General features: G+C 39.3%; 1 protein-coding gene across 14 annotated transcripts in view; it reads left to right on the top strand.

Annotated features, from left to right (window-relative positions):
* Nucleotides 1–23,401, top strand: part of Anks1b (ankyrin repeat and sterile alpha motif domain containing 1B) — a 1,024,799-nt gene that overhangs the window by 188,143 nt on the left and 813,255 nt on the right. For all 14 annotated transcript variants that reach the window (XM_052753096.1, XM_052753098.1, XM_052753099.1 and 11 more), the window contains exons 5-8: nt 3,554–3,629; nt 5,074–5,175; nt 7,887–8,000; nt 10,006–10,172. In XM_052753096.1, coding sequence (XP_052609056.1) covers nt 3,554–3,629; nt 5,074–5,175; nt 7,887–8,000; nt 10,006–10,172 — 459 coding nt within the window. The remainder of the gene's footprint in view (nt 1–3,553; nt 3,630–5,073; nt 5,176–7,886; nt 8,001–10,005; nt 10,173–23,401) is intronic.

Genomic DNA, 23,401 nt, shown 5'->3' on the forward strand with positions numbered 1-23,401 from the left:
TCTATAAACTGGGATTTGTGATAACACTGTAGTGAAGTTCCTTGTACTCATCAATTACTTTGGACTTAGGACAACTCTATCTCAACAGTTCTTTTGTTGTTGGTGGTGGTTTTTGAGACAGGGTCTCTCTGTGTAGCCCTGGCTGTCCTGGAACTAGCTTTGTAGACCAGATTGACCTTAAACTCACAGAGATCCGCCTGCCTTCACCTCCCGAGTGCTGGGATTAAAGGTGTGCGCCACCAACTGCTCAACAATAGTTCTTATTCTTTTTTTATCAAAGAAGATAATTATGTCAACCTTAGATTTGGAGAAGTTGATCCAGGTTTACAGCATGTTGTGTCCAGTTGCTATGACAAAATATATGAGATAGTTGGGTTACTAGGGAATCATCCACTGTGGTTCATGGCTGCAAAGATCTCTTCCCTATTTACCTACTGCCTTTGGTCTGTGGTAAGGCCACACACCATGGTGAGAATCACAGGAAAATCATGCTCACCTCATGGTGACCAGTTCATCCAAGTGAGAAACATGGTTGGGGTGGTGGCTCACAGTGAATTGTGTTTGCTGTGTAAGCGTGAGGTTGTGAGTTTAGAGGCATAGTATCTACTCAAAAACCAGACATAGTCGTTCACGTCTGCAACCTCAGAGCTGCCAGCTGGAAGCAGGTGGATCCTAGGGTTGCTGACATGCCAATATAGCCGAAATAGTAATCGCCAGTTTCAGTGAGAGACCCTGTCACAAAAAAATAGGGCAGGGGCTGGAGAGATGGCTCAGCGGTTAAGAGCACTGGTTGTTCTTCCAGAGGTCCTGAGTTCAATTCCCAGCAACCACATGGTGGCTCACAACCATCTGTAATGAGATCTGGTGCCCTCTTCTGGCCTGCAAGTATACATGCAGACAGAACACTGCATACTTAATAAATAAATAAATCTTAAAAAAAAAATAGCTCAGAAAAGTGATTGAGGAAAACATCCCAGCATCACCCTCTGCATCCAGTATGTGCACATGTACCCCGCCCACACAAGGAATTTCTTTTAGTACTTTTTCTTTTTTAAATAAAAAAGATGCAAAGAAGCCAGGACCCCACGATATCCTTCAAATGCATCCTTCTTAGGCCCCACTTCTTAAAGGTCAACGTCTGATGACCCAACCTTCAACACATGGCCTTTGAGAAACATTTAATACCCAAACCATAACACACTGATTAATGTGGACACTTACTATTGACTCTCAAGAAATGGGAAAAATGTCTCTGTCCACACAAGAATACTGTTTAAAGAGTTGATACTGTTTCTACAGTTTCTTTTTACTTCAGTACAGAACTGTATACATATGAACTGTTTTTTATTTCCATTTTTATTATCACCTGTAATAGCATTCACATTATAATTCAGAGAACTTGAGTCATACTCTCTGGAAGATATATACAGATCTCATTGACATTCAGTGGTCCCTAAGCCTTTCCCACAATATGCTTATTTTAGGTTGTTTTAACTACACAGTACACATTTATTAATTAAAGAAACATTTACATTTTATGTTATCATAGTGATAACATGTTTCAAATCGAGGTTTTCATATCAACTTTGTAGTTACCTTATAATACAGGAAGACAAAGCTGCCAGATTAACATTTTTCACACCAAACTCTGAGTACCTACTAGGCATTTGTTAGATTCTTAAGAGAGAGAGAAAAATCAAAACAGAGGACATTTGTATAGCCTAAAAATCTCTTTCTCTTTGAAATCTTTCCTGATTTTCTTCAAGGAAGAATATAATATTGGAAAAAGAGATGTTTACCTTTCCACTGAGCATATGGTTGATTCGGGAAGCAAAACTGTAATGTGTTATTATAAATACTGTGGGAAGAAAATACATATGGATAGGAAGTACACAGGAAAACCATAGATTTCAGGGGGCAAAAAACAGTTTCCGCCGGGCAGTGGTGGCGCTCGCCTTTAATCCCAGCACTCGGGAGGCAGAGGCCGGCGGATCTCTGTGAGTTCGAGGCCAGCCTGGGCTACCAAGTGAGTTCCAGGAAAGGCACAAAGCTACACAGAGAAACCCTGTCTCGAAAAAACCAAAAAAAAAAAAAAAAAAACCAAAAAAAAAAAAAGTTTCCTTAATGAAATTATGTTAATCTAAGATTCTGAATGTGTGTAGTTGATGGTTCTCAAAGAATACTCTTTTAGACTCTAGGCATCATGTGGACTTGTTAGAAATTGGGATTCTGGGACCTCATCTCTGGCCACTGAAGTGGAAACTGGGAATGGGATCCAAAAGTCTAAAGACCTGCTTTTTCCCTTCCTGCCTCCTTTTCTTCCTTCCTATATTTATCTCCCCTTCCTTCCTTCCTTCCTTCCTTCCTTCCTTCCTTCCTTCCTTTCTTCCTTCTTTCCTTCCTTTCTGTTCCTGCCTTTCTTTCTGTTCCTGCCTTTCTTTTATTTACTTCTTCATTATTATTATTATTATTATTTATTTTATGTGTATGGGTCTTTTGTTTGTCGTGTGTCTTGTGCCTGAGGAGGACAGCAGAGGGTGTCAGATGCCCTGGAAGTAGAGTTACAAGGACGGAGAGCTGCCATGAGAGTACTGGGAATTGAACCTGGGTCATCTGGAAGAGTAGCCAGTGTTCTTAGCTCACTCAGCCATTATCTTTTCAGTTTCATTGTCTTTTTTCTTTTTTTAGTTTTTAGATGAGGTCATAGGTCATACTGTGTGTCCCAAACTGGCCTTGAGCTCACTATGTGAGCCTTTGAACTTGGGGTGATCCTTTCCCTCAGTTTCTCAAATGCTGGGATTACAGGAATGTGTCACTATGCATGGCTAGAATTGTGTTTTCAAACAAGTTCTCTGAGTGATTATGATTCATGTTGACCATTGAAAACAAGCAGTTGAGTGTTATCCAAATCTAGAGAGCTGGGAGTTGGATCTGCCTGTAAAGGAACGGACCTGAGATCCCTGGAGAGAAAAGCAGAGAACAGCATTGATAAAGAATAAGGTCAGTGTGCCTGGACCACAGAGTATGGGTCGGCCAGAGGTTTAGGGGTGCAGGAGAGAGTGTGCAGAGGAAAACAGAGGTCATCCAGGATTTTAGAGCCGCTTTAAACTGCTTAGATTTCATTTATCCTAAGTGCTTATTTGCATATTTGTCTTCTTGAATACAGTGGGAATATACAAGGTGCAGGAGATATTTCTCCCTTTCCTCTGCTGACCTGTAATCATGTTAATAGATGCATGCTGAGCGAACTCACGGATACTCACCAAAGCCTTGAAAGCCTTGTGCCTGTAGGCATTTAGCACTCTTAGTTGATGCCCTGGGCTCAACTAATGCAAAGAGAAGGTGAGTCACCTCCTTTACATGGCATAACTATGCAGAAGCAGAGGAGCTTTCCAAACCAGGTCTCTGGACGTTGTTCCTGGAATGCCCCCTCCCCCTGCTTCTCTGACACGGAGTGCTGAGCCTGTAGAGAATCTAGGTGAAGGCGTAACTGCTTGCACACCTGTGGGAATTCCGTATGCAGCTGTGTCTTGTCTTTTTCTTTTCTTTTCAGACAGAAAAGGGGAGTGCTCTTCATGAAGCGGCCTTGTTTGGGAAGGTGGATGTGGTCCGAGTTCTGTTAGAAACAGGTACTTATCAGGGTTCTCCATGGAACCTGCCCTGCTGGGTGTGGCTATTTCAGGGTTAGAGGAAGAACATGGCAGCTTTCTTCACAAATGATCCTCCTCTCTTCCAAATTACAGAGAGGTATTCATACCATGTAGCATTGGGCTTTGATGTTTGGATAAGATTGCTATAATTATTCATGTGAGCTGAAGGAACTACCAAGAGGAAAAGGAAAATCTCTGCTTTGGGCAAGATGGAGGGACCGGCCCCTGGGGAGTTATGGCACCTGTGTGGTCTCTTGGTCGTTTACATTGTGACCCACGGCCAGGCAGATTGAGTTCCTTCTTAGAGCAAATTCTCCTCCTGGCTGCTCCTTGTCTGAGTAACTGTTGTTCATTGGCTACAGAGGCTTATTTTTAAAGGAGCATCTTAGAGGGAATATTTTGAAAGAAAAGCAAAGGTAGGCTTACTTATCTTCTATGTATATTCTGACTGAAATGAGACAAGTTGAAATTGAGGTCAGATTTTTGAGAATTGGAAGATATGAGTACAAATAATTACTCTACACAGCTGATATAAATTGTGTTCTATAGTACAGTGTGTTTAATTTGCTCTGTTTAAAAAAAAACATGGGCAGGCTATCATGCTGTTACCCCGTTTTTCACTATGTTAAATTATCATGTTATTTAATTTTGGCATGCAATGTAGTGATAGAATAAATGACCGGAGACAACCCCATACACTGGCTTTATCTGCAATTAGGTATTTGTAAAGTTCATAAACTGTATTGGAGTGGCAGAAACTAATTGCTGCATTAAAATAAATTCTTTAGTGTGACACATAATTTTGGAACTAAATTAATAACAGAGCTGTTTCGAACACACAGTTCAGTAGGTTTGCTTAAATAGCTTAGGAGTGTGGCCAGCATTGAGGGCAATCTGAAAGAAACAAGTGTCCGGAGTATCTGGAGGCGCAGTATTTAGACGCTTGGAATAATTATACTTTTTCAAATTTGTTAACATTGAATATTCTGAGAGTGTTCTTAAATTACACTGTGTACTATTATCACTTATTAAATTTTAAAATTGAATTACACAGAGTATACAAATCACCTTGCCATTACACTTTAGGATTTCAGATTATAAGTAAGAAATATTTTTCACTTCGATAGTGTACTATTTGTGTAGTTTACTAGCTGTTACCCAAAAGGGACTCCGGGGTCCTGAAAAGCAGCCTTTATAACTGTGTCAGAGAACTCTAAGAGTTGACTCATTATCGAGAACGTTCCATGTTTTTAGCAGCATTAGGCCCCTGCCTTCTCTCTTGTTAAAATCTTACGTGTGTCACTTAGTTTCTAAACCACGTTCAATGCTTGGCCTATATGCGTATGAAATTAGAACAGTTACATATTGGCAGTGTCATCTGAGGCCACTCGAGTGGTACATCTAGTTCTTCTTTTTCCTTCAGGAATTGATGCCAACATAAAGGACAGTTTAGGTAGAACTGTCTTAGACATTCTGAAAGAGCATCCGTCTCAGAAGTCTCTCCAGATCGCAACGCTCTTGCAAGGTAAACAAGGCTGAGCGGTGGATGACTTGGCCTTGCAGCCAGGAGTAAACCGAAGCTGTCACCATTGTTATTTTATTTTATTCGAGTTAGTGTTTAATTTGGAATTAGCTCATTACTTGCTTATTTTTGCTAGCATATTTTAAGCTAAATAATAATTCATTTAAATGTTTTAATACTGTGCTTACTTGGGACTGAAAAAGTTATTTATTTACTACTTGATATAAAAATGTTTGAGAAAATTCATGCAGTAAATGTGGATAATGATAGCTTGAAGTTAATGGGCTATATGAATTGGTAATGACCAAATATTATCTTTACTTAGAATACTACCTTAAGATTTTTTTCAGAGATTTTCTATAATATTGTCTGATATCAGTGACTATGAAGTAGCCAAGTATAATTCACTTTGCCCATGAGGGACCCTGGAGCTCTGATAGACTTTTTTGCTCACACTCAGAATTCTACCCTGTGCTATGTAGCAGGAAGAGTACATGGATGCTGAACAATGTGAAGTTGGCTGAAAGAATGTCAGTTGTTTCTTACACATGTAGATGGGTCACAAGCATAAGAATGGAGAGAGGCAAGACAGTTTCCTTCATTACCAGTCGGGAAACTGAAGAACAGCATTGCTTTGTAAGAAAATACATGAGTTAAAACCAGATGGGGCTATGGGAATGTAGATACAGCAGTTAATGAAAGCCAAAATGGGTTATAGAGTAAATGGCCATTATGTTCTTTTCTCAACTGATTTCTAAACCTTCCTAGGAAGTTTTGGCCCCTATAATTTTGTTGTCAATAAAGAAGTTAATTGCAAGTCAGAACACCTACAGATAAATCAGAGAATTCAAGTATGACTTTTTATATTGATTCTAATTAAACCAAGTTGAATGAAAGCTAAAGAGAAAAATGGCATCCTTTGTTTTTATCTGTCTTCTACCCTCAAGACACTTGTATGTCAGGTTAGACTTTTGCCTTCAACTGAACTTTAAAAAACCTTGACGTTTGTGTATATTAGATCTTTTGGAGAAAGTAAAATAAAATTTTCCTACTAAAAGGGGGCAAGATATAATTTTAGAATTTTCAAATGTACTACACTGGTTCAATGTGATAAAATATTCTGTAGGAGAAAACTGCCTGCTTCCTTAAAGGCCAAGGTTGATTAAGTGTGTCAGTTTGCATTGGGGCATATTAGGACACCTTTGAATATTTCCTATCGTTGGAAAATACCTTCTAGTCGTTCCTTTCTTGGATGTCGTTGGTATTGAAATAAAGCCAATTGATCATTGGCTTTACCAATTATAAATTACCAATTTTTAATTACAAATTACAAGTTTATATAAAAATTGCTATTAGAATTACAGTTAGTTACTGTATGGTCCAGAAATTTTCAGGATACAATTCTGCAGGTTGTTTTCTGTCCCTAGTAGAATTTGCCTCATAGAATTATCCTTTGATCTAAAGTATTGTAATGGTGTGGGGACACAATTGGCTGGCATAAAACACAAATTTTCACAAGTGGATTCTTATGAAGCAGATTCTTTCTGTATAAGGAATACAAGCAAAGGATCCCAGTGGGAGATCTGATTTCAGCTGTTAGAAGAAGGCTATAAACCAGCCCTACATAGGCTGAATACTTTTGGTGTATAGCAGACATGTTTTCTTTAGGCCACACATATTTTATGAGCACTGTTTCCATAAAAACAAATTTAGCTGTCAGAATTTTAAAAAATTCCAGAATTGTAGCTGAATCTTCAGAATTTTGGCATCCTTTGTAAGTGCCGAACTTTTAGACGGAGCACCTGCTGCTCTGAATTACACATGTCCTGTGCATGCCCTGTGCTTCCTGTGACATCCGGGCTGAGTATCCTTTGACATTTATCCCTGTATTCAGTGTAGTTCCCCTTATGATTGAGACAAAAGTGACATGTTTTCATGTCCCTTGTCTATCTGCCTCTACCACGTATTAGTGGAACAAGTTAATAACACTTCTCTTTAAAGTTGTCACCTTTAAAATTGAGATAGAGCTGGGTGTGCGTGCCTGTAATCTCAGAACTCATGAAGCTTAGCAAGAAGGTTCACAAGTTCGAGGTTAGCTTGGGCTGCATAGTAAGTCCCTGTCTGAAATCTCAAATACAACAGCCACCCCCCCTCCAGACCATACAAACTGAGCTAGCAATAGTTTAAGGCTTAAACAGGTTAACATACCAAGTATTTAGAACTAGGCTGACATTATCATGTCTTTATTTAAAAAAAGGAAAAGCAAAAGATAAGTTGGCATGCAGAACACTATTTTAAGAGTAGCAGGAATGAACATTTTTTCTGTATATAAATAAAATTTAGCGTGAATGTTATGACTCTCTTTCAAGCACACACCACTGTTTCATTCACTTCTGATACCCAAGTGGTTGGTGGCATTCATCTGAATTGAACGTCTCTGTTTTAGTGACAACGTCTGTTGAAGCATCTTTTGGGAACTTTAAATTGTCAGACAGAAAATACTTAACAGGGTCAGGAGGCACTTACGTCTCCAACAGACATGTTTATCTTTAAGGACACACAATGTTTTTACTTTAATGTCTTACTAAGCAAACAGTTTCTCTTAAATTTCTTTGGGTTTGTTTCCATTTTTTTCTTTTTAAACACTTGTGGTGGCTGTTGATCTTTAACCCACATGACTCCAAGTGCATGACCTCGGAACTCTGTGCCCACAGAATATCTAGAAGGTGTGGGAAGGCCGGCAGTCCTGGAGGAGCATGCTCAGGAAGACACGACACAAGAGACACGCCTCCCGTCCCCTGCGGAGTCTCCTTCCCAAAAGACTAAAAGTGCGTATCTGGCTGACGCTCGCAGCAGCAAGGCCAGACTTCTCTGGTCAGATTTGTCACAGCGCATGAGACGGGTGAACACCGGAGGGAGGGGGGGGGGGATGTCAGATCTAGTCACGCGTGGCTTCTGCTTTGTGTTTTGTATGTTTATTTAGTCAGCTTTTATAGTTTCTGCTGCTTATGTGGGATTGCACATGACACATGACACTAATATAGGGAGTACACATGACATAGGAATTACATATGACATAGGGATTACACATCACATAGGGATTACATACCACATAGGGATTACATGACATAGTGCAGAGAGCAATGTAGTTAACGATCCCTTCTATAATAAAGTTTAAATGGAGTAGAAGTGATTATTTTCATAAATGTATTTTCTCTAGCTTTACTGAGGCATATTTGACAAATAATAGTTTCATGTTTGCAGCAGATAATGTGAATTTTTGACACACACACACACACACACACACACACACTGAGTTTATTGTCACATTCAAACTAATTAACGAAGGTATCACTTCGCATAATTACGAGTTTTTGGTGGTGAAAACAGTTTCAGATGTCTTGGGGAATTCGAGGCTACAATGCAGTATTAATCCTAACCATACTCAGTGCACTGTGCAGTGATTTCCCGAGTTTATTCATCCGCTCCTAACTGAGATTGTGGACACTTTAAACACCGTGTCTACTGTTTCCTCCCCACTACAGCCCTGGTAACCTCTACTCCACCGTCTGCCTTTGTATGTTACCTTCTCACATTGCACACAGATGTGAGATGATGCAGTATCTGTTTATTTCAGCCTCATGTTGCTTGGCAAAGTGACCTCCAGTTCCATTCCTGTTTCTCAAAAGGAAGGTGCCCTTCTCTTAGGCGTTCATCATGATCTGTTATCTGTTTCTATTTTCTCCTATCCATCTCTCCAACAATGGACACTTAATTTTTCCCTCAGATTTTAGCCATCCTGAATAGGGTTTCAGTTAAAAAGGGGGTCTGTGTGTTTCTCTTAAAGATGTTGACTTCATTTATTGGAGGTAAATGTCAGACGTAGGATTGCTGGTACTGAAGAACAGCTCGTGTTTTCTACAGTGGCTCGTACATCCCCAACCCAGCGTGCAGGGTGATCTTTCCCACAGCCTCACCAACAACTGCTTCCTCTCGTCCTTTTGATAACAGCCAGGAGACATGAGATCTCTTTGTGCTTTTAATCCCTAGTTCCCTGACTGCCGGTGACGTTGAATGTCTTTTCTATGTATCTGTTGGCCAACTGTATTTCCTTTTTGGAGAAATCAAAGTTTAGCTGTTTAGTCCATTTGACAATTGTTACGTGACAGGTGATACAATTGTCTCTTCCTTCTGTTTCTCCCTTTTTTCATACATCACAATTCTCATAACCTATATGTTAAATTATTTGTTTAAAGGAGTGAACTCTATTTATGTTCATTGAAAATAGGAAATGTTTTCACCATTATTTTAAGGTTGTTAATGAATCATTGGATTTTGTCAGTGAAATAAAATGCCAATAAAAAAATGGAGAAATAAATCCAGATGACCATCAGTGGTCCAGCTCTGGCCTAGCATGTGCGAGGCCTTGAGTTCAGTCCCCATTCTGCCTCAAGAGAAAAAAGTCAATTCCTATAATAACCAAAGCTATAGAAACTAGTTATTATTTGTAGCTAAACTTTCAATACTGATTTCCATTTTGATAAAGAATAGCTATGGTCAGAGTTGGAACCTCTTTCATCTGTGAGCATGTTCGTGTTAATTATATTTTATGGTCATATGTTATATATTAGGTAAATATGTGTTATGCATTATGTACATATGTAAACATGCAAATATGTTAATTATGCATAGTACCTTGCTTTGGCCAGATGTTTCTAACCATTTACTTGTTGTGTCTTCTGTCAACATAGTATTCCCATTTATATTACTTAACATTACACTTTGGTGATAATATCTCTTGCAACATCTGAAAAAAAAATTGTTTTCTTATAGGTGAAACGGTCACGGGGGAATTATCAAAACTCCTGGATGAAATAAAACTCTGCCAAGAAAAGGATTATTCCTTTGAAGATCTGTGCCATACAATTTCAGACCACTACTTAGATAACTTGAGCAAGATTTCAGAGGAAGAACTTGGGAAAAATGGAAGCCAGAGTGTAGTAAGTAAGGGGGGATGAAGACACCGCGTCTGTCTGTCAGTCCAGTGCACGCCACGGTGGCATGGGATTTGCTGACTGATTAGTTTATCAGATTCAGTGATGAGCAAGTGTCCATCCCCCTGTTAGCCTTGCTCTGCTGTTCAGTGGGTCGTCACTCTGCAGCAGGTAACGGGGGCAGAGATGCTGGGGAAGGACGGAGCAGGTAGCCCAGTGCGAACAGCTTGTGATGATGTCACTACTGTCAGACTTTCTGTTGTGACGTGGAAGCTGCAGTTTCTCTGAACATGGATATTTAATTTAACTGAGCATAATTATCTCAAACTCCTGAAGAAGAAAACGGTTCTTTTGCCGGTCCCCCCTCCCCTGCCCCCCTGCATTCTCTATAACTCCTCCTTAAGGACAAAGACAGGGCCAAACCACATGTATAATTCTTCAGGTACTCCAACAATCACGGGGAGACAGCTCAGCTTCCATGTTTCCAAAACATTAGCTGTCCAGGGAGTCTCCCTTGTGACCTCAGAATCTAAAGTATGAGTTCGATATTCTTCTTCATTGTGGATTTTCAGATCAACAATAGCAAGAAAAATTGTAATTGATCAGCTTTATATGATTTGTAAGCCTACTTTTGACCCAGGAAGGAATGATTCATAGTAGGTAGAGGATTTAAGGAAGCAGACTGCTTTGATATAAACTGTTCACTTTTAGGATTTGATTTGTTGGAGAGGTGTTGCACTTTACTCAGAGTGTACAATACAGTACACTGTTGTAAGTATGTCATATTATTTTAAATATTCAAACAACTTCTAAGTATGGTACCTGTCCATTTTGGGAACACGCACTTCATTTAGTGCCTTCAAGTGAGGCGTGACACCGTTCCTCTGCAGAGCACCTGCTGATCTAGTTCAATGGCTAAACTTACCTCCAGCCCTACTTTTTTGGTTGTTGCTCCATTTTTTTTTCTGGGCTGCTGTCGCATTATTGCCCTTCCTCCAGTCCATTATGAATAACTTGAATAATTCTATCTGCATTATATCAAAGGCTTATAGGTTTTACAAAATGAAAATCTTCTGTTAATGAGATACTTCTATTAGTCAGCATACAATTCCCTAAAACTAACTGCAAAGTACAGATAATTGTAGCTTAACATCTTCTGGAAAGCCACTTAGAACTTTAAACCTAGTTGCACTGCATAACTAATAGATGGTGCCTGGATTTTTATATCCATCCCTAAAGCTTTCTATTACTTGGCACATTGTAGCTCCCTCCTTCTAAACCCACAGGTTCCCTCAAAGCCCATTCCCCAAAGTCAATGATTTCTAAAGACTTTTTATTAAATGTTTGTAAACAAACTTAAACATCTGTAGTGTGTTGGTATATAGATACACACACCAATCACCATCTGTCTACCTACACATACATAAACATACACTATCCTCGGGCCACATATGTAAACCAAGAAAGATTTACTTCACAAGAAACCAAGAAATTCAGAGTTAGGAGAATAGAGACAAAGTAAAGCAGAAGCCCTAATTGTTTTTCTGTTACTCTGTGTCTGTGTGTGCTTTCCTCTGTATTCTGCTTGGGGAGTGTGGTAGAAGCTTAGATGTCTTAGGGAGTGATGACGGGACTCTTGGCATCCATACCTTTTGGAAAGGGTGGCTGCTTTGCTTCATTAACTGAAGAGTGCATTGTGGGAGTGGCAAGGAAGGCGGAAATAAGGCTTGTAAGTTGAACCTAAGTTCTTCAAAGTGTTGCCCAGATGTTCCCACACTCATAGTTCTAGTGACAGATAATATAGTAGTATTCCTTGGAACTATTGTCATATAAAAATTCCAAAGGCTAAATGGGGTAGAATATCAGAAAGTATATATAGGAGCAAGTAATTCCACTTCTTTGTCATAGAATTTACCTAGGGGAAAGATGAGAAATAGGATTAAAAGGGTGAATGAAGTTTGGTGGTGGGTGGTTTGAATATCAGGCTAAGAATTTTGGTATTTATTCTTTAGGAAATGAGAAAAATATAGGGTTTTGGGAAGATAAAAGGCTTCACTGGAACTGGCCTTTCAGCAGATCAATCTGACAGAAACATCACTGACTGTTTAAAAAGTAATCCATTGACATTGACCTGCTCTGTGGCCCACATTTTATTTGTATTCATCCCGTTCTGTCTGATACTTGTTCCATTTGTTGACGAGTTTTTCCTCGAGTGTTACTATGAATTGTCCCTCATGAGACAAACGGCTTAATAAAATGCTTTCAGGTTGCCTAATATAGGCAGCCATTGCCATGTTTAAAACTATAGGTATATAGATTCAATATGCAAGACTGTAGCTGGCTTTATAGAGTTCAAAACTCCCATCCCAAGGAGCCTTCAATCACTGTAGACAAGACTATCACATAAAACAAATATGTATATTATGAGTTGATACTTAATAGGTGCTTGCTATCTCTTATTCTAATGTTTTATGTGATTGAAACCATGACTAAACAGTCCTAACCGTGGAATTATAAATTTAGGAAATGACTCAGCGGGCATGTGCCATACTGAGGATTTCAACTACGAACTGGTATTTTAAATTCTCAGCTGTATTTCTTATCGTAGGTTACCCTGTGGCCAAAGAAACTTTAAAAAGTGAGAGATCAGGGATGTACAGGTATTCACTGAAGGCTTCCTGGATGTAGGTTAAGACTAAAATGGCTCCCGGAGAAAGGGGAGATGGAATTGCCTTTCACTTGTCTTGGAATGAATGCATCAGGGAGGTATACAGCCTGAAGAAATAGTGTGTGTGAAAGCAGAGGTCAGAATCCATGTGTAACTTGGAAAGGATGGTTTACCACAATGGAAATAAAAGATAGATGAATAATGATAAAACCTAATAAATACAATTATTTCTCCCATTTTAGAGATGAGGGAGTGAAAAAAACTTTGATGACTTTTTCCCCCAGGTTCACATGGCCAGAATATCTAGGCTCGGGTCCTGGCTCCGAAGTCGGCGTCATATTGTATAGAACTCTCTGTATCATCAGAGAACAAAGGTAGATTAGGAGAATAAACTCAAGGGGAGTTCCCTCGAAGGCCATATTTTAGGTCACAGGTGACAGCTTGTTGGGTATTCTGGGGATAGACTATGATTCTCATTATTGGCTTTGCCTTAGAGTAACGAGGAAAGGCTTTGAAAAAATAAGTATGATATGTCATAGCCCCTAAGTCAAAATCATTGAGGGATCTGGATATGATGGTGCATATCTGTTAATGGCAGCATTTAGGATGCTGGAGCAGGAGGATCACAGTTCAAGCCATGCAGGGGTCTATAGCACTCTGAGGCCAGCTGGCTACATAGTAAGAGCATGTTAGAAAGAAAAAAAAAACTTAGTTGCTCTGAGCAGTTCTTTTTAAGAAGCCCCCTACATTATTTTAACAGGCATATAGTGGATCTAGTGCAACAAAATCCTGCTGGGGCCTTTATAAGCTAGTTCAGGCCTAACATGAGAGTAGAGCTTAGGTCCTAAGAACACCACACAATGCAGCATTTTTTTTTAATTGAGCTAGAACAAATCTCGTAGCTCTTGTAGTGGCTAACTTACTTCTTCAGTTCTCTAACATGCTCGTTTTGGTTTACATTCTAGAACTAGGGGATATCTTGGTTTTGACTCTCAAACAAGTTACTACACACTGTGTAGCTTGGAGACAAACGTTATTTCTCGCAGTTCTGGAGGCTGAATGGAGGCTGCAGGTGAAGCTGGCATCTGCTAAGAGCCTGCCTCCTGGTTTGTGGGGCCCCTTCTTTATCTTCTCACATGGCTGAGGACAGAGAGAAAAAACAAGCTCTCAGTTGGCTTTGCCGTTATTCCACCACTAATGGCTAGGTGCTCATCTCCTGGACATCTCCCAGAGTCCCTTGCTTTACTCTTACTGGGGGTTGCTACATCACTACATGTATCTGGAAGGGACAGAGACTTTCTTCCTACCTGGAAGGTTTTTAGTTCATCATGAGAGAAAATTCAAACTATACTCTGACAACAGTCCAAACTTATAATTATTTTTGTATGGTATCGAAGCTTTAAATACAGGAAAACATTTTTGTTATTTATAGTTCTAGTGATAGGATGAGCAACCTGTTTGAATGCAATTTAGTTTTAGATGCTCCAAAATATCTGACTTGTTCATTTTAGTACTATGCATAATTTCAAAAGTGATTAGGAAATTACAAAATAAAAGGAAAATATGTTCTGTAACTTCATATCATTCATAAATGTATTTTACATCTTAGTGATACAGCTTTTTTAGTGATACTGTTTTAGCTGTTATCCTTAGTTCAATGCAACTTTTATTTCCTATTTTCTTCCAATAGAGGGCACTCTGATTCAGGAATTTGACACAAAGTCAGCTATCTTATGTAAGACCTTTTGGTTCTTTTGATCAGAGATGATTGCTTTTATTCAAATAACTTTACTATTATAAATGAATTAAAAATTAATTCCTTATTATTGTCATTAACCTAGAGGTTTTATATTTAATTTAAAGACCAGCTCAAGTTAAAATTATATTTTACCTTGTCTACATTTTAATTCAAAAGTTAATCTGTTCTGAATACTCTTAAAATATGCATATGAGACCATTTTCCAAGTTGAATCAGAACATTATATAATCTAAGATAGGAATTTTGAAGAAATGTTTTCATATTCTTTATGACTCATGAAGTTTGTTTTCAAAAGAATATAAAATGATCTAAAATTTCTCTGTTTTTTATTCATTTATTTTGTCAAGTCTTATTTATTTTCTCCACTTATATAAACAATATGCATAGTTCTTAAATTTGAACATGCCAGGCTGTAGGAATTCTGATGTAATATGAAGATTACAGCAAATTGAATCAGGAAATCATTTCTCTTTGATTTAAATCGAAAAAGCATTGTTGCCTCATTTAGCCTATGTTTTAAAGAAATAGAGAAGACAGTTGAGGGGAGAACCGTTTTATTCTTTTTTTCCTTCGAGGGAAAATCTGGACTCAGTAGCATCCAGTGCTCTCTGTTTGGGATGTACCACTGTGGTCTGTGTACTGTTACCCAGCAGGACCAGTTATCTTTATTATTTCACTTACTTTTACACTGCAAAAGTTTTTCATTTACACATTGGATTCTGAAGTGTGAGCTATTTTATTAGATTTTCTAAAAGCCAAATGCTGCTCCTGGGGATATAGCTGAGTTGGTAAGGGGCTTGTGGCCTGAGTCCAGTCCCCTGAACCCTTGTGAGGAAAACAAGAATCCAGGTATGGCGGTGTACTTACAGTCCCTGTGCTAGGGAGGCAGACGGAGGGTCCTGGATCACTGTTCATCTAGGTTAGCCACTTAGAAAGTCCCAGGTCCCTTCGAGAGACTCTTTTTTTTTTTTTTCCCAAGAGGTAGACAACTCCTGAGGAATGACCCTGCAGTTTGACCTCTGACTTCCACATGGGTGTGCATGCACATGAATGCATGAATGGGCACACACACCTGTACACACAGACATACAGACACACAGACACACACACACAGACACACACACACACACACACACACACACACACACACACAAGCACATGCAGTGTATATTCTGTTTCTGGAATGAAGCTTACTATCAAACATGTTCTGATATGTTTTAGGAGAGAGAGGCCTCAGTGGCTGTCAGGAGACTTTGTATTTTAAGTTTCTGAAATTTAAATAGAGGGCTCTTCTTGCAGGGCTGTAAATAATTCTTTCACATGTATTATTTCTGATAGTGATATTAAATCTTAAGTAGTGGAAACACAGATAGTGATCAGGAGAAAGTTCTAACTACAATTTAGATCTTTATGCTTAAAAAGTTTGAGAAGTAGGACTCCGAGTTGCCATATATTCATCTAGGTTTGGATTTTCCTAGTAGATTTTCTAGGAATTAAAGTGCATAGGAGCTAGATTCTGTTGTCCTATATCAGTAGCCCCCAATGGTATCATCAAGCACACATGTATATGAAATATATAATGCATGCCAAGAAAAATCCAGAATCAGAACGATACATTTCTGACCCCATTTTTAGCTTAGTAAGAACTTTTAAAGTCTGTTGTATTTTGAGGAAGATACTTGAGACAAAGAGGCTCTACAACAGTAGTCACTCTTCTGAGCTGCTATGCTGCCCCGTGGTTCTTGCCTTTCACAAGGTTTGCTGTTCTTCCTCTTGTGTTATTTACATTGGCATATTGCTTCTAATGGAGTCTGTGACGAGAGGGTCCATATTTGGTTTATCTCTAATTAATCCTGCCTAGCACAGCGTCTTTTGGGCGGTAGTCTCTTAGCAGGGTCACTGAATGAAGACGCACTGGAAAACAGGGCAAGTAGAAGAGCTGATGGTGTTAGTCGTCATCAGCGGAAAATGTCTTTAATTATTTGGGGCACAGGATCCTAGCCATCTGTCTTATGGAGGAACTCTTCGGGCCACACAGGGTATGGGATTGTGAACTGTGTGGCCTTGGCTTTATCAGCCTGTTGTGCTGGTTAATGAGCAGGGAATGACTTGAAATTCCCCAAAGATAATTTCTTTGTCAGAAAATATTGTCATCACCTTCTCTGAGCTGTCTGTATAAAAGAGTGGCTTTACTGTCTTTTGTGTTGTTAAAGGTATCCCATACTCATCTTTATATTTTGTAGACTTCGACCAATTTGGTTCAGACTTTTGAATAGTTCTTTCATGTATTTGTGGAGGGATTTCTCTATTGATATATCAAATGCTCTGTTCTTGGGTAAGTCTTACTCAGTATTTTACCATGGAAAACATCTAAGTTATAAGCAAATTTGCACATCTTAGGAATAGCAAATGTGACAAATAATTTAACGTGTGTGAAACTGAATACACTGAAATTCTTAGCTGAAAACAAAGGTGTAGAATTCGATGAGAGTTAATATAACCCCATACCTCAGTCCCCCAAGTGTCAATAGTATAAATAGAAGATGAGGGAGTGGAGTTGGCATTTTCTTTGGGCCATCAACCAACTCTCAAATAAAGACATGGAAACTTATTATTAATTATGAATGTTCGGCCTTAGCTTAGGCTTGTCCTACTAGCTCTTTTATCTTAATTTAACCTGTTTCTATTCATCTGTTTTTTGCCTTGGGGCTTTTAACCTTTCATTCTGTATGTCCTACTTTCCTGTTTCCTCTGTGTCTGGCTGGTAGCCCCTGGCGTCTCCTTTCCTTCCTTCTTTCCCCAGCCTAAATTCCTCCTCTTACTTCTGTCTGTACCTCCTCCCTTGCTATTGGCCATTCAGCTTTTTATTAGACCAATCAGGTGACTTAGGCAGGCAAGGTAAAACAGCAGCACATCTTTACCTAGTTAAACAACTGCAACATATCTTTGCATAGTTAAACAAATATTCCACAACAAGGGAGGTTGAATTTGGGTGAGAAGTTCATGCAAAAAGTTTTGGCCAATGTATCACAAGCCTATGGTTAACCATTAGATGACCCCATCTTTCCCTAGTATATTCAAAGTTGACTCACCCTCAGCTTGTCATTATTCCTGTCACCTTCTTGGCTTCAGATTTCCTTCAACTCTTACCTCAGTTATTGTAAAAGGTTCTCATCCTGCCCACTTACCTTCCCCATTGTCTCCCACTTTTCCTGAGTGCTGATGCCCAGTGAGTGTGATATACCTAGAGTAAAATTTTAGTCAAGCATTGTCCTCAAACTGTCTAGTCAAGCAAACTCTTCAAAACCCTCCACTGATCCTTATTGCAATAATACCAACCTTGAGCTGAAGCATTGAAGGCCTGGCAGTTTTAGCTACTGCATATATTTCCACCTTATCTCCTAGGAATCTCTTCTATAAGCACAATGTTTCAGTAAGATGCATCCCTCTGAATGCCTTTACTTCTGTGTTCACAGTGCTTTATCTATATATAATTACTTTTCACACCATCCTCACTTATTGAAACTATTCTTCATAATACCTTTTGTGATCCTTCTATATTTAGTTCTGACACTTGAATCAAATGTTATGTTTTATTTATGAATTTGTTATATGAATTCCAAAATCTTTATATTACTAGTAAACGAGTCTTCTATTTTGGCTTTGTTTAATAAGGTGCTTGAATACTGGGAAATTATTAATCTGTATGTGTGTCCTTAGCATAGGAACTCACATGCTTCATAAAATATTTGTTGAATTGAACATGTTATAGGCATGAAGAAGTATGTTTGATATCTGATTTTAGTATAAACTTATGATTAGAATCTAATGTGCTGTTTTTCCTAGTAATGAATGGCTCACAAGTTTGTTTTGAAGGTAAAATGAAATACTCAGTTAAATTATATCATTGACTTCTTCACAGTATAAAACATCAATATATTAAGTCATATTTTATGTAATTACATATAACTTAATGAAATCTTATCTTATAAATACTTTATTTAACTTATATAAATTACTGTAAGCATATAAAATGTTACATTGTTTATGTTGTTAATTTCATATTCCCTAGTACATTATGAGTTATTTCCTATCATTTGTGCTATTTTTAAAGCATTTTTCAGTTAATCAGCATCCTGCTTTCCCCCCTAATTTGAATGATTTTCACATTATGATGCACTTCATTATAATATTGTGTGTATGTTCTTTCTCATTCTGTAGACTAGGCTAGCCCCAAACTCATAGCAATGCTCCTACCCCACCCTTCCAAGTGCCAGGACTACCAGAATAAGGCACCATGCCCAGTCTTGCCTGTTTAAAACATATCTGATACTAAACTCTTTCTAAATATTAAGAACACTCTATTAAGGTAACCAAAGGCAGCAAAATACCTTAGATTTTTGTATTTTAAATTTATGAGGTTTTTGAAGTTAATTCATATAATTTGCCACCAATATTTATTTATGGTTTCCTTTTTTCTAATCTATGACTCAATTTTAAGCTTCCCTGTAGAATAACTCAGCTATTATGATGGTCCTGAAAAATTAATACCTTCAACACTTGGTATGATTGTAATGTTTTCTTGAAAGTTCAGTAATATAATTGACCCTTCTTCTGACTTCACCTTTTAGAAAATGACTATGGTAATTTTTGACCATTTCAAGCTATTTTCCACAGTTACTTGGTTCCTCTGATGTAACACATCCTATTTGTAATTCTGTTTCAAGGTGCACATTTGGGGATTCTTAGTGCAGTTGGGAATGAAGGCCTCGGACAGCTTGTCATTGTGAAATGATCTCATTTTACTGCCTGACGTGGAAGGAAATCCGCACTGAGCCCAAGCTCAAGCATGTGACACTGGGATAATCACTTACCTCTCTGTCCAGGGAAATGTTTTTCACCTTGAAGAGTAAATTAATTTCAACAGAATAGTAGACTGACAACCCAGAAAAATTGATGAAATTGCTCATGCTTCTAACACGTTTTATCATAAGACCATTTAATCCATGACTAAAGAATATTGGAATTCACACAGCAAATCACAGCTGAAGACTTGGGATTGACTGTGAATAGAATTCAAGTCAGTAATGGTAAATGAAATAATTGAACCGTGTGGTGTGGTTCAATTTCAGGCTGAGATTTTTAAAAGTTAACTGTAGTCTTCACTGGCTTTGCTGGAGTTCTCATTTCTGCCACCTGTATTTTTAAAAAAGTTTTGATTGTCTACATTAGTGATTCTCAATCTTCCTAATGCTGTGACCCTTTAAATTCAGTTTCTCGTGCTGTGGTGACCCCAACCATAAAATTATTTTCATTGTTACTTTGTAACTCTAATTTTGCTACTATTCTGAATTGTAATGCAAATATCTGTGCTTTCCAATGGTCTTAAGCAACCCCTGTAAAAGGGTCAACCTTTGACACCCCCCCTCCCCCCGCAAGGGAGTTGCGACCCGCAGGTTGAAAACCACTGGTTTACGCTTTCCCAACAGTTGCATTTAGTTGCTAGCTTTCAGTTCATACTGTTAACTAATTAATAATGAGAACCAAATTCTTTTTTTTTTTTTTGAGACAAGATTTCTCTGTGTAGTTTTGGTGCCTGTCCTGGATCTCGCTCTGTAGACCAGGCTGGCCTTGAACTCACAGAGATCTGCCTGCCTCTGCCTCCTGAGTGCTGGAATTAAAGGTGTGCACCACCACCGCCAGGTGGGAACCAAATTCTTAACTTAGAAGATGAGTAGTGAAGGAAATGAAGGTGGCAGGAAATGAAAGGCTCTGAAATGGGCAAAGAGAGTGAGCCAGAGAGAAGCATGTCTCAGTGAGGTGGAAACTTCTGCCTTCAGAAGGCAGTGTCAGGATGTACCCGCTCCTATAGTCCACACTGTTGTTGAACTCATGCATTTCAGCTTTGACGAAAATGCTCCCTTGGCCTCGATTCAGGATGCTCAGGCGCATGTAGCTGATGCTACTCTCCTGTCTCCACTAACGTGCACGCTGCCGTCATCACGATCCTCCCGAGGCCCCAGTAATTACTCCAGTCTCCCCAATAATCTGCGTTTATGACTTGGTGTTGCATTCAAAACACAGAAACAAGAACTTGAATTCAAACAGGCTTGTGTTTGAATCTTAATTCTTTAGATAAAGATTTTCCTCGTCTTCAGATTTTTTTTTTTAAATCTGAAAATAGCAATCCTAACAACAATTTGCAGGTTTATTCTGAAAATAAAGCTGAATAATTAAGAGTACCTCACTGTGGTTCCCACCACAGAGGAACAAATGATAACTAATTATTATATTTTTATCCATTTGGTCATTTATGTGTATTTCTCTACGTGTCATCAAAATGCTCCCCCACATTCTACCCGAGTGTCCCATCTGTTTCAGCGTCTCATTATTTCCTATTAAAACATTTTCTTCTTCCTTGTTATCTGCTCCTCTCTAACTCTGGAATAGTGTTCTTACAAACTTGTTTTCATTTCAGCCTTCTGGTTCATTGTCTGGGGGTGGAGTGTTTTTAATAAATTCCTTAGGTTGTGCATACTGCAGTAGAATATTTTCAAATGTTAACTTCCTAGATCGTCAGGTATGGGGATTCACTCTCCTCTCCCCTGCAGACTTCTCCAGTTTTAATGATATGGCATGTTTAGTTACTTTTGGAGTTCTAGCTCTCTCTTATTCCCTGTCTCCTCTTTCTCCTTCCCTGTTGCATCTGCTTTCAAATAAAACCCTATAAAAATTATGTAGGGGGATCTACAAACAACATTGTAATTAAAAAAAGTCTTTTCCAAGTGTCTGTCGCCATTCTATCACTTGGTAAGGTTTTGGTAAATATTGTTTTAAATTAATGAATGATTTGGTCAGCTAGTCTTAACTTTCGATATTTCTGTCTTCCCTCTCAGTCATTGTTCTATTTGGTAAGAGCTTCTCTGTCCTCTCCCAGCTACAGTCCTTAGGGCGCTGAGCAACGTAAAGGCAGCATAATGTTTTAATGCTATGCATTGACTCAGGCTTCACTCTCAGCTTTAGCATGATCTTCAAAAGTTTGCACTGGCTCCTTAGCATGTTTTATGGAAGATAAGCAGAGTACCAAATGAGGAGGAAAGATTTTCACATAAAAAAGGTGAGCTTCATGTTTGCATTGGTTCAAGTCCATTGGTGTTACTCTCTTCCAACAGACTATATAACCAATACACTGCGTATAACCAAGTGTGTGTGTGTGTGTGTGTGTGTGTGTGTGTGTGTGTGTGTGTGTGTGTGTGTGTGTTGCATACCCCATGACTTGATTTTCTCTCACTAGGCCCCACCTTCCCATATCACCAGAGTCTGTAGAAGAAAGCCTCAATACATGGGCCTTTGAGCAAAATTCAGGTCCAGACGGTTAGAAAAGTGGACGGCTCCATTCATAGTAAATATCAGGAAAAGAAATTTTGGAATATAATGAAATACTGTTCCCTGAGTCAAAAAAAAAAATCAGAGCTTACTGTGTTGAAGTGTTAGGTCAAGGCAACTGGGACAGGCTGAAGTTTAGGGACACAGACGAGAATAGAACAGAATGGAATCAGAGACCCGATCTCAAAAAGCAAGGTGGACAGGAGTTGAGGAAGATGTGGATGCCGGCCTCCGGCTCCACACACGCAGACACAGAAGTGGAAAGTCATTATGTGGAGTTTTGGAGGTCAGAAAAATTGATGTGGCTTTTCTCTCCTTTCACCTCCCCTTCCTCCTCCACCCTTTCCTCCTTCCTTTCCCCTTCCTTTTCTTCCTTCCTTTTCCTTCTTCATTTTCCTCCTTCCTTTTTTCCTTTTTTCTTCCTCCTTTTATCCTTTTCCTTCTTCCTTTCCTCCTTTTCCTTCTTCCTTTCCTTCCTCCTTCTTCCTCTCCCTTCTTCCTCTCCCTTCTTCCTCTCCCTTCCTCCTTTTCTTTCCTCCTCTTCCTTCCTTTTTTCTTCCTCTTCCTTCCTCCTTTTCCTACCTTCTTTTCCTTCTTCCCTCGCTTTTCCACTTTTTCCTCTCCCTGTCTCCCTTCTAATCTGAGTTTCTCCTGCTTCAGCACTCCGAGGGTCTGTAGCGACAGACTTGAGGCTCTACTGCCTTTTCCTTTTTTTTAAACCAAGGTGGGTTTTTTTAAATTAATTTTTTAAAATTTATTTTACATACCAACCCCAGTTTCTCCTTCCTCCTCTCCTCCTGCTCCTTCTTCCTATTTCCTTTCTACCCCATGCCCCCCCCCCGCCCCATCCACTCCTCAGAAAGGGGCAGGCCTCTCATGGGAGTCAACAAAACATGGCATATCAAGTTGAGGCAAGACCGAGTTCCTCTTCCCTGCATCAAGGCTGGACAAGGCATCCCACCATAGGGAGTAGTTTCCAAAGAGCCAGCTCATGCACCAGGCACAGGTCACGGACCCACTGTTAGGAGTCCCACAAACAGACCAAGCCACACCACTGTCACCCACATCTGGAGGGTCTAGGTTGGTCCATGCTGGCTCCTTAGCTCTTGGTCTAGAGTTGTGAGTTCCCATGAGCTCAGGTCAGCTGACTCTGTACGTTTCCCCATCACAATCTTGAACCCCCTTGCTCATATAATCCCTCCTCCTTCTTGTCAACTGGACCCCTGGAGCTCGGCCTAAGTGCTTGGCTGTGGATCTCTGCATCTCCTCCCATCAGTTACTAGATAAAGGCTCTGTGATAACAATTAGGGTAGTCACCAATCTGATTACAGGAGAAGGCCAGTTCAGGTACCCTCTCCACTATTGTTAGGAGTCTTATCTGGGCTCATCCTTGTGGATTCCTGGGAGTTTCCCTGGCACCAG

This window comes from Peromyscus californicus, unplaced genomic scaffold, assembly GCF_007827085.1.
Source record: "Peromyscus californicus insignis strain IS unplaced genomic scaffold, ASM782708v3 Scaffold_24__1_contigs__length_46423439, whole genome shotgun sequence".
Classification (NCBI taxonomy): domain Eukaryota; kingdom Metazoa; phylum Chordata; class Mammalia; order Rodentia; family Cricetidae; genus Peromyscus; species Peromyscus californicus.